Genomic DNA, 12,765 nt, shown 5'->3' on the forward strand with positions numbered 1-12,765 from the left:
AGCTGCTGCTCCCCGCCCCCTTTTCCAGAATAGAGCTGCTTACAGCTCGGACCTGCTAAAAACATCTGTTTTGGTTCTGATTATCATGTTTATCGCTCTGAAATCATGCGTTTAGAATTAAAAATTCTGATAAAAGGTTTTCTGAGTGCACACATCCGAAGCACACGCACAGAAAGCGGCTGTCACAGCATGTGAGGACTAAACTAAGCTCTCTTTCACACACAAGTTTACGTTAAAAACACACGAGTTACAAAAAAACACTGGGTTATGTCTGTGAAGGTAAGCAGCTGGGAAATAAATCACATGTTTATGTTAGATCTGTGTGGCAGCAGCAATATACAGTAAATAAATGCACTGCTCTCTCGTCTCTGAGGCTGGGACTCTAAACAGTGTTCTGTGCTCGTCTGTGCAGCCAAACACAGAACAGTTAGCATGTTCTGCTCAAACTTTCTCCATGGCATTAGAAGTAGTACACCGTTGTCACTTGAGAAAACACAATGACTGCGCTGTGGATGGAAACTTACAGATTAAGGGGCGGTAATATTATAATGAGATCCCTTTGTGACGTCACCAAGCGAGCGAAATCATACGCGCTGGTTTTCTCAGACGCTTGCAGAAAAAGGCTTCCCAAAACAAAGTTACTGGGTTCATCTTTTTCACGTTTCCTTGGTTGGTAGATGCACCGTGGACCTGATTATAGAACTTAACACCTGGAAAAGTCAGATTTTCATGATATGTCACCTTTAAATCATACAGTTATCGTGATAAAACGGCTCATACGGTGATATAATATTCTGGTCCTTCCACCCACCCCGAGATCAAACTATACTTCTGAACAGATCTGACTCATGGTCCCAACTGTACAACACGCACAAAAGAGAATAAACTCAACCTGTGGAGAAAACCACGTTCTTGGAGATGAGTTTGTAGTCCACGATGGAGAACTGAGGCAGCTCGATCCTCTCCACCCCCGTGACGGCTCCGTCTCCCCCTCGCCAGTAAAACTCGATATCATCTGTGGTGTAGCCATCTGGAGGATCCAAACACACGTGCGTTACAACAAACTCACATCTGAGTGCATCTCCATGCATATGAGGACAACAGAGGAGCAGCCGCAGAAAATCAGCTCTGCATTAAAACTAGCTTTGTGTTTTACTTCCTTCTGCAACTAAGCTTTAAAGGGCTTTAAACAACGAGAGAACAAAACAGGGCCTGAAAGGGTTTAAAAAATGATCACTTTTTTGGTCTGTGAAAATAAGTGGTGATCATCATCCTCAGGAGGTCCATTTACAGTTTGTATATTATTAAATATTATAATAAATTAGTTTTCTATTAATTTAATGTGAGGTTAGATTTGTTTTCAACCCTGTAACCAATATGTGGGACATGTCTAAATACAGTTTAAAACATTTTAGAAATAAATAGGTAAAACTTATACCATTAAACATGAACAAAACAAACTAAAAATGACACAAACATGGGTAACAGGGTTGTAAATATCACTCAGTTGACATCTCTAAATTACATCACTCAATAGGTGGGACCAAAAGTTTTTGTTGTATTTCCCAAAAATGAATGATAAATATTTATTTCATGTTTGTTTTTTTCTCGCTACAGTATTTTAGGTAACAGGTTTGAAGGTTGCGATGGACAAATGCAATCAACAAAAAAATGGAATAAGGTTGTTTATGTGTAAAAAACATAAATAAATAAAAATGATGTTAATTTGATCATGCAGCAGTGTTATTTTAGTATCATTTAGATACTACTATAGTTTTTATTAATATTTTTTATCTGTTTTTATTTTTAGATTTTTTTTTTTTTAAATGTATTAGTAATTTTGTTTGTAAATTTTTAGTTGTTATATATAGTAGTTAAAATAAATAAACTAATTATATATGTTATATATACACACATATATTCTGGCATTGGTGGGAACATAACAGCAGACAACAGACATTTAATTGTTTGATCAAAATTATTGCTAGAGGACAATTTAGTATTTGCTGGATATTGGTTGGGACATGTGCTGTCAAATCGATTAATCACGTCCAAAATAAAAGTTTGTGTTTACATAATATGTGTGTGTGTACTGTGCATATTTGTATGATCATATATGAATACACACGCATACATGTATATATTTAATAAATATTTTTTATTGAATTTTTTATAAACACAAAATGTTTATTTTGGATGTGATTAATCGATTTGACAGCACTGTGTCAAAGCATCTCTACTAAACTCTATACCCTTGGAGTAACATTAGTTCATTTAAAATGCGTTTTTCCACAATTAGTGAAAAATTAATTTAGTATATTGTCAAAACTATGATGTTGTGTGAACATTTTAATTCAAGAAGTTCAGCCTCTGAGGTGGGACAGACTAAAATCAGCATTTTAATTAAAGGGGGAACAGACTCTTGAAACCAGCTCTGTTTCATGTTAGGTTATATTTCTAGATATAACAGTTTATCTAACATATCCAACAAAAAGCGTGGGATTCGTGTTTTTAATACTTTACATAAACCAACAGGATCCCAAAGTGCACATATTCATGGAAAGTGCAGTGTAAATATTGACGGTGACATTTAGATTTCAAAACAACTGATCATTAAATTATGTTTATGAAACAGACGCACATCCACAAATCCGTGAAGGAATCTGTGTGTTTGCTAGTTCTCCGTCCTCGCTGAGGTTCCTTCTCCATCTGCACCAGTTTGTCTGCGTGCAACTTATAATGAGAACCAGTGACCTATTTAGTGTATTGAATAATTAACGGTGAGCTTCTGATTTCTTCATATTCAAGGGAGTTATCTCTGCATGACTTGGCAACCAGGTACAGACTTAAAAAGGCCAGCAAAGCTGTAGGCCTCATAAAGCATTAATACAAAGATAACAAATACGGCTTTCTCATTCGGTATAATGGGCCAGAGAGCAGCGTGAGGTAAATACGACAAGAGCTTGAGTCATGTGACAATCATAAGATGTGTCTTCCTAGCGTGGGAGCGTTTGGAGACCATCACAGGTTGTGTCGTGTTCACCCCGCTGTCTGAAAAGGCTTTTAAACGGAGAGCAGACGAAAGCGAGAAAGCACAAGAGAGAGAGAGCCGAGGACTCTAGAGAAAACTACTGTTGGACTGGTGTTTCACTTCCATTAAATCTATTATCTCTGTGCCACCGCGTCTGATTCTGTCAATTGAATGGCTGATTACTGTCAACAGATCACATTTACTTCTACAGCTCCATTATTCTCTCGGGGCCCTGAGAGAAACCAGAGGAAAAGGCATCCACATCAGAGGTGAGCGACTCGAGCCGAGAGCTGCCGCTATTAAAAATGCATCAAGACTCAAGTTGATCAGGAAAAAGGAGGCTAAAGCTTGTGTCTCATTAGCCCGCGTGAAAACACTTCCGTTCACTTCTGCACTGACATAACGATTGTGTGCAGACACGGGAAAAGAAACGTGAGTGTGGGAGAGAAAACGACAGAAAGCAGGGTTGCCAGGTGAACGCCACTGGAATTCGATTTGAATTTTTAAAAAAAATGCATTCCATTTTTCATCAGCAACATATGAGACACTTTTAGAAACATTTGCTGGTATTAATAATGATCAATATTTGAAATTCTACCTAAAGAAATTTGAATTAAATGTATATAAATTCTGTATTTATTTTTTATATATGCGTATTATATAATTTATTTAATAATTGTAATTAATTGTCATAGTGGAAGAATGCTCTTCTGCTTATTTTATATATATTATATTCTCTCTCTATATATATATATATATGTGTGTGTGTGTGTGTGTGTCAAGCGGCAACCTCCCGCTCTCTCTCGTGAAGCCAACACGGAAGTGACTTAAAGTGTAATTCATCGACTGGCCGCTAGAGGCTGGCTCCAAAAGGGAGTCAATCCCATAGACACCTCATGTTAAAATGCCCAACTTTACAGCAGAAAAAAAAATTATTTTGGTCTATATAGCTAATTTTGCCCTTCGTGACGACTGTGAGGGGGGTGAATTTTTTTATAACTCATCCGTTTAAATTATATTAAGCCTTAAAGTTCTGCATAATTAAGGGGGCGTGGCCACTTGAGTGACAGGTGGATTGCCGCTGCTGTCACCACCGTCGAGCTAGGTGGGCGTGGCTTCAGCAACCTGCTCCCGCCTCTTTGCCCATTTTCGATTATCCGGGAGTGACGAGCGGCTGCCAAGATGGCGACGGCCGGCTCCGCCCACTTTTGAGCTTCAAAAACGCTCTTCGGAAATCTACGTGTGACGTCACGGACACTACGTCCATGTTTTTATACAGTCTATGGTGTGTGTGTGTGTGTTTGTGTGTATAAAATAAATTGATACATTTATCAATTAATGAATTAACAATTAACAAATAACATTTTTATACAATTATCTAGCAATGATAGCCATTTTGTGATGCTTTATGGGAAAATTTACATCTTTTTTGATGGCAGTATTGTTTTTACTATGTAAACGTTAGGTGTGATGTCTAAAAATACTGTACATACTGTATGAGGAATAAATATGAATATTTAGTCAAAATTATTGATGTAATAATTTATGTTTTGACTAGTTATTTCAACATAACTTTCAATGCAACATCCTGTGGGGCATGTAGCCCAGTGTTGCCAAGTCCACGGTTTTCCCACAGAATTGGGCTGCGTTTATACTGCTGCCGCGGGTTGTATTTATAGAATGCGAATGCGATTTTGGAGTGATTTTTGCCAATTTCCACCTGAATGTGATTGGGCTGTTTTTGTTATGCAGACCTGGCAACCCTGAAGTTGCCCATTCAATTTAAATGTATACTTATGAAATAAAAGATTCTTAAATTCTGAATTTTGCAACACCTTTAAAGAGAACAGTGTTATTTTAATATCACTGAGATACTATTCGTTTTTATTAATATTTTGAATGTTTTTATTTTTACATTTTTTGCTTTCATTTCATTTCATAGTTTTAGTAATTTTGTTGTGCTTTTTGTCATTTGTTATTAGTTGTTATTTATTATTTATTCATTCGTTTTATTTATATATTTTAATCATTTTTATTTCAGTCATTTTTTTTTAAATGTTTTTAGTTTTAGTTAACTATAATAACCCTGAGAGGGAATGAGTGAAAGGAGAGGGGAAAGAGCCAGAAATGGAGGGCTGGAGCGAGAGAACGAGGGAGCAAGAGAAAACAGCGCAGTGTATTGGTAGCTGAAGGAAGTCAGGCCTGACCCTCAGTGTTTCTGTGCTGCTTAACGCTTCTGGCAACTTAATGATGAAACGAGAAGCCTGCGCCGGAGCATCACATCACAGCGCTGTAATCCAGCACTCCAGGGACAGAGATAAACACTGAGAAGACCTCGCATTCTTCTCCTGTGTCTTTCAGTTTTATTACAAGAAAAATTGCGTTACACACAATTACAGGCAATAATGACAAAATAGAAAGCCCATTGATCTTGATAAAGAGGGAGATGATTAGCTGTTGTTATGGCTGTAAATGCATCATTTAGCACTGCTGTCACGGCACAGCTGAAAAGCAGATCATCAGACGGGTCGGGGTAACAGATAACGCATAATCGCTTGAGCCTATGTTTTTACCGTACTTTTCTATTTAATCGGTTCTGTAATATTGGGTTTAGAGATCAATGCCAGCATTTGGAGGGTTTCTGCAGAACAGACCCCAAAAACACCATTAAAGGACTGTGTGTTCAACAAGAAACAAGACTGTTCAGGGAGAGTGACTTTCTTAATGCATTGCTTATGAAAATGATTCAACTGGTTACTGAACAGCCGTTCACTCTCAAATGTGAAATGCACAGCATTTCAAGCTTAATGTTACATAGTTACAGTCTAACATCAGAATCAGAATCAGAAAGAGCTTTATTGCCAAGTATGTTTGCACATACAAGGAATTTGTTATAATTTATTACAAGCTTCCAGTACACGGAGACAACAACAACACACAGATAATAAAAATGAGATGTGAATAAAATACACATGCATAAATATAAACCACAAAAAAATAATAAATTGTATGTACAGGTGTGGTATAGATGGAATAGGAATAGAATAAAAACTGGCTTAGTTTGGTCTGGAGGAGTGTTTAGTAAACTGCAGGGGGTCTAGTAAGGGTCCAGTAATGTCCTTCAGATAAGCCAACACCAACCTCTCAAATGTCTTCATGACCACAGACGTTAGGGCCACAGGTCTGTAGTCATTAAGTCCTGTTATCTTGGGTTTCTTTGGGATGGGGATGATGGTGGAGCGTTTGAAGCAGGCAGGGACTTTGCACAGCTCCAGTGATCTGTTGAAGATCTGTGAGAAGATGGGGGCCAGTTGGTCAGCGCAGGTTTTCAGACAGGCTGGTGTCACACCGTCTGGGCCTGGTGCTTTTCTTCTCTTGTTCTTCCTGAAGACCTGGCGCACATCATCCTCACTGATCTGAAACGTAGGAGTGGGGGAGAGGGGGGTTGCAGGAGGTGTTGATGGTTGTGTGGAGACCCTGGTAAAACTGATCATGTTTTGAGAAACAAAAAACAGGAAAAACGAACAAAAACAGTACAAACACTGGAGAGCCAAACACTGAGGCTGCCGTCTGCGGCGCCATCGCATGTATTAATAACATAAACATGAAATTACATTTGCCACCATATTATTATTATTATTATTAATGCTATTTTCTTTATGGCATAAATTAAAAAAATAAAAACAACAAATGCCATTATAATATACATTATTATCATTATTATTATTACATATTTTATTGTTTTTAATAATATTTTTCTATATTATTTTATGTTTTGATAAAACAAACTAAAATAAAAACCCTTCTGCATATTGGTCATAGTAAATAATTATTATTATTATTATTATTATTATTATTACTATTTTATATATGGCATAAATAAATATATTTAAAAAACAACAACAAAATAATTATAATATAATATAAATTATTATTATTATTATTATTACATATTTTATTGTTTTCAATATTTTTATAAAATGTTAAATAAAATATTTAATAAATTTTAATAAAACAAAATAAAGTAAAATAAAAATTATTCTGCATACTGGCTATCAGTAAATAATAATAATAATTGTAATATTATAATTATAATAATTATTGTTGTTGTTATTATTACATATTTCATAATAATATACTACATATAAATTACTATTATCATTACTATTTACTACTATTAATAGTAATTATACTAATTAATATTATCATAACATATTATTACATATTTTATTGTTTTTAATAATAATAATAAATGTAATTATTTTTCATTATGTTTTTTTTTTTTTTTTAATAAAATAAATAATTCTGCCTATTGGTTATCATAAAAATAAGTACTAGAAATATCTGTCCAAAAACAATATCAGTTGACCTCTAGTGAGGGTGATCATGAAAAGCAGATGCATAGATCTGGTGCTGTGGGTGAAGAAGGACAGAAGGTGCAGCACTCACAGCTCTCGATCTCCAGCGTGCAGTTCTGCTCGTCCAGCGGGTATCGCCGCAGGTCCATCATACAGGCCGCGGTGGTGGTGATCCTGAATACAGAGCAGAGACAGGGGACTGTGGGGATTACTGACGCTTCTCAAGGACAAGAGCAGCCCTCCTCCCTCATCTACACATCCACACTGCTGACTCACCCACAAACAGGCTGCAGATTGATCTTTAAACTACGTTCCTGTTGCTCAAACACTGGAGAACAGCATCAGCAACACCAAGCCAGGGGTCTGAATCCCAGGCAATGCATGAACTGATAAACTGTGTACCTTCAATGCAATGCATGTTGCTTTTGATAAAAGTGTCAGCCAAATGTAAGTAAATGGTATAATGAGCAAGTATCAATCTTGAGTGGACAACCAAAGTCCTCGTTACCTGAAGAAACACACTCCTCTGAGTCTGACCCAGCTGCAGCAGCAAAGCCATTCTCTATAGAAACTAGAAACTACAATTTAATAGATGCCTCTGAACTTCATGTGGGTTGTTAAAACTTCATCTGAAGAACTGCTTATCTTTAATAATTTAGCGCATAACTCAATTCGAAATCCTTTCACTTGAATTCTCCAACAAATGTGAGTGCAACTTCACCTCTTTTTCCCTTTTTCCATAAGTCTCTTATGCTCACCAAGGCTGTTTATTTCAATTTCAATCAAATGTTAAAAAATACAGTAATATTGTGAAATATTATTATAATTTAAAACAGCTGTTTTCTGTGTGAATCTCTGTTAAACTGTAATGTATGTCTGTGATGCGCAGCTGTATTTTCAGCATCATTCCTCCAGTCTTCAGTGTCACATGATCTTCAGAAATCATTCTAATATGCTGATTTGCTGCTCAAGAAACATTTCTGATTATTATAAATATTATAAATGGTGCTGCCCAATATTTTTGTGGAAACTGCGATACATTTCATTGTATTTATAATGTATTTACATATAAATATCATGAATTATAAATAACTTCAATATTATGAAACATTATAAATATAAATAATTCTGCTTTTAATTTTAATAAATCATTTCATATTTCTACTCAGCTTTTTGAATTACCATCAGTCAGTTTCCATCATGATTAATTTAATTAATTTATATATATATATATATATATATATATATAAAAAGTAGAACTTGTGACTGCAGGTTGTGAGTTTAGTACAACTTTGATTTGATTTAAAGCAGCATTTATCACATTTTTGCAGTTTTTATCATGTAGGTTATGGTTAATTATGGTTTGTCAGCATAGCGAGAACAAGCCTCATCTCTTTCTTTGTTCACCAAGACAACATTTGGGGTCAGTAAGATTGTTTTCTGTGAAAGAAATTAATACTTTTATTCAGCGAGGATGCATTAAACTGATCAAGCGTGATGTTAAAGACTTTCATAATGTTACAAAAAAAAATCTGTTCCAAATAAATTCCGCTCTTTTTGATTCGATGTAAAGCAGCAATTTTTTTTTTTTTTTTGTGGGTTGCAATTTTTACCGTATAGAGTTCTGATTTGTCAGCAAGCCTCTTTCTCTTTCTTCCCGATCATAAATCAGCATGCTAAAAACATCAATACTCCAGAGGTTCCTGCTGCATCGTCCCACAATCACAACTCCACAGGAAGCACTGGAAGAACTGGGAGCTCTGGGAAATCAGGAAATTAGGCCAAGATGGCAGAGGTAAAAATAACAGGCTATTTATAGGTCGTCAGCAAAAGTCTCAGTGCGTTTCTGTGTCTAAGAGATGGATGGATGAGAGAGTCACTGGTTCCTCCAGCTGATGAGGTCTGGTGTTTCTGGAAGCGTGCTGCTGGAAAGCTGTGAGAAGTATTCGAGGTGGAGTTGATTAGCCTCTTTCTCTCGATTTCTCGATTCCTCCATCATTCCTTACCATTGTTAACCCTTTCATCTCTGAAACCCCTTTCATCTTCTCCTTATCTTCCCATCGTCCATCGTTCTTTCACTACATACAACATGTCTCTTTTTCTCTCTGTTGGCATGGGGTCCATTCATGACACTGACTTTCATTAATCCTCAACAAGCTTGAATGATGCCATTTATTCAGCACACGCTCGGTTCAGTTTTCCATCCGTCTAAGAACAACTGATTAGACACTACTGTTCAAAAGTCTGGGGTCATTTTTTAAAATAAATTATTAATGTTTTTATTCATCTAGGATGCATTAAGCATAAAGTGACAGTGATGGCATTTATAATGTTACAAATAAATGCTGTTCTTTTGAACTTTCTATTCATCTGTGAATCAGAAATGTTTCTTGCCCAGCAAATCAGCATATTAGAATGATTTCTGAAGATCAAGTGACACTGAAGACTGAAATTCAGCTTTGATCACAGGAATAAATTACATTCGACATTATATTCACAGAGATTAAATTATAATAATATTTCACTGTTTTTACTGTAGTTTTGATCAAATAAATGCAGCCTTGGTGAGCAGAAGAGACTTATATTCAGTTTGAAGAAAATATATAATAATGTATCATTTCTGTTTAAAGTTTTGATGCTTTTGAACTAAAACTGGTAATAATGAACACTATTTCAACAATAATTTTGTCTAGTTGATGACTTGCTTTGTACAATTGTATTATGGGTGCCACTTAAGACTTTTCCTTTAAACATGCATTATTCCTGAGAGAAAAAAGAATTAGTACGATATAAAGGAGAAAACAAAGGAACAAATCCATATTAAAGCAACCTGGATGTGTGTTTTTTTCATCGGAGGGGGCTAATATGATTTATTTGTCAGGTGTTATTATTACCCCCAACCACTCCAACACTGATTTCCATTAAATCTGATATAATGATCTAGTCTTTCTCATCATAAGTCTATTTATTACCAAATGCACATGTTCATTTTACTAAAAGAAGGTAGATATATTTGTAGCAGTCTGTGAGTTAGGAAGAAAAACGTAAACAGATTGTGCCCCCAGTCTCTCTTACTCATCTCCCCGTCTCACTGTGACCTGCCGCTTACTGCTTGATTTGTATCCGCTTGAAGAGGGCTTGGCTCAATATATTAAGAGTAGAAGGAAGCTAGGCCTGACCCTCAACGGTTTAGTGCCGCTTAACGCCTCTGGCAGCTTGTATCCGCTTGAAAAGGTTCTGAGGAATAAAAGTCAGAGCTGTTTACTCTACAGTGCCGTTAGACTGCTACTTCCCTGCATTGAAACCCACCAACGCCAAGGTCTTCTCATCCACATGCATTCAAGAGCGCTCTCTTTACCAGCACACTAGACTTCATCTATCCATCTATCACCGGCGGGCCGCAGCGCTACGGGTTCCCCACGCACCGCACAGGTTCATGTAAGGGTTGGGTACAGACCCCAAGGCAGCATGTGTACCTTTATTCCAAACGACCTTGTTTACTAAGGCTTGTGCTGCAACACACCACGCAGGGGTCTGACTAAATTACATTATGATGGTGGGGAGAGGACGAGCTGAAAACACGGCAGCCAAAACGGTAGTCCTGAATTGCATCAAGGATTTTGCAAACTAAACTACTGGAATGTGATTTTTTCTAAGCCTCTGGTGCTGTTCATTCATTCTTGACAGAAAAATTTGACTTCAATAATAATCTTCAGCCAAATGTCTTCTTTAAAAAGAGATCTTAAGTTAAGTTAAGCATTTGTTGCTTTGTCGTAAATCAGCTAGCTTTACTATAGTTTAAGTTGGAAATTTCATTTTCAGGTCTATGCTGAAAAAGTGGTTAACAGGTAACAAAATGGGTCAGAACTATTCAATATTCAATAAATATAATTTAGTACCATAAAATGTTATATAAAAATATTAAATAATAAAATATTACATAAAAATATTAAATAAAAACAACATCAAACTAAAATATAGTACATTTGATTTAAAATCTGTAATTTTTGACAACAACATGAACAACACCAGAGGTTTAAAAAGTATAGCGATTGTTTCGATGGTGAAAAATGGAAGCTATATGGTTGAAGGGAAGGGGCTAAAAAACAAAACAAAACAAAAACACTTGATGATGTCAACAGACATGGAATGTCATTTGAGTGCGCATACACATATAATGTGCACACACAGACTAGGAATGTGCACTAGAAAGTGTTTCTGCATAGCATTAAAGATACCAGGGTCATTGGGTTTGATTCCCAGGAAATGCATGAACTGATCAAATGTGTACTTTGAATGCAATATAACTCGCTAAGCACACACTATGAGGTGTTCAGCAAGGCTATGTACTAGGCCCAATTAAGAAGCGTTACAGTGCAGTTAGGGCCACTTCTGTCTAAATGCAGCTGACTAATTTAGGACATAATAGACTTAAGCAAATCCAAATTACTACACATAGTGACTGAGAGAAGAAGAGGTCTTCTGTTTACCTTCTCATTTACAGTGGATGAGCCACACAATAAAATGGAGACATTATCATTCATTCTCACTTACAGAAAAGGTTGCCTATTATATGGAGGTGAATTGCATTGGCTGGTGTTATTTTTCTTGAAGATGTCTAAGGGCAGAATAGGACAGCTTCTATTTATAGCAGGCATTATTTTATTTTGTGTAATCACGCATAACTGTGCTATCTTTCTGTGTAAAGGTAGGTGAATATATCAGCAGCAACAGGAAACCTCAGATAGGAGAGGCATCACTGCAAGGAAAATTGCTGAACTGGTAGCAGAATTCAATACCATGTCCTTCTCTCACACTTTTATGTCTGATTCTGTCAATAGCGGCCTAGCAGGATCACAAAAGAAATCTATATTAAAGTAATATAAAAGTAAATGCTCTGATCTTTATGTGACACGTCCTTGTTCTGCCTCCCTAAGAGAATGTTTTTTTTTATATTATTATTTTTTTGCAAAAATTCTGTACATTTATGTTTAAAAACAAATATTTGGTGGTTAAATTCAATACGAACTCTTAATTTTTTTGCATTTGACACATGCTTTTATCCAAGGCAACTTATATTGCATTCAAAACACATATTTTTTCAGTTCATGCATTTCCTGGGAATCAAACCCATGACCTTGGTATTTTTAATCCTATGCTTTACACTTTCTTAATTCACATTCCTAGTCTGTATATGCACATTGATTTAATTTACTTTTTTTTTTTGAGAGGCATCACTGCAAGGAAAATTGCTGAACTGGTAGCAGAATTCAATACCATGTCCTTCTCTCACACTTTTATGTCTGATTCTGTCAATAGCGGCCTAGCAGGATCACAAAAGAAATCTATATTAAAGTAATATAAAAGTAAATGCTC

At 36.0% G+C, this 12,765-nt stretch overlaps 1 protein-coding gene across 1 annotated transcript in view; it reads right to left on the reverse strand.

The window, feature by feature from the left end:
* LOC107559574 (gamma-aminobutyric acid receptor subunit beta-2-like) overlaps positions 1-12,765 on the reverse strand; it is a 43,845-nt gene that overhangs the window by 12,959 nt on the left and 18,121 nt on the right. The window contains exons 5-6 of the mRNA XM_016243457.1: positions 7,481-7,563; positions 893-1,030 (exon numbers count right to left, since the gene is read on the reverse strand). Of these exons, the coding sequence (XP_016098943.1) occupies positions 893-1,030; positions 7,481-7,563 (221 nt within the window). The remainder of the gene's footprint in view (positions 1-892; positions 1,031-7,480; positions 7,564-12,765) is intronic.

This window comes from Sinocyclocheilus grahami, unplaced genomic scaffold (assembly GCF_001515645.1).
Source record: "Sinocyclocheilus grahami isolate Dianchi unplaced genomic scaffold, SAMN03320097.WGS_v1.1 scaffold692.1, whole genome shotgun sequence".
Taxonomy (NCBI): domain Eukaryota; kingdom Metazoa; phylum Chordata; class Actinopteri; order Cypriniformes; family Cyprinidae; genus Sinocyclocheilus; species Sinocyclocheilus grahami.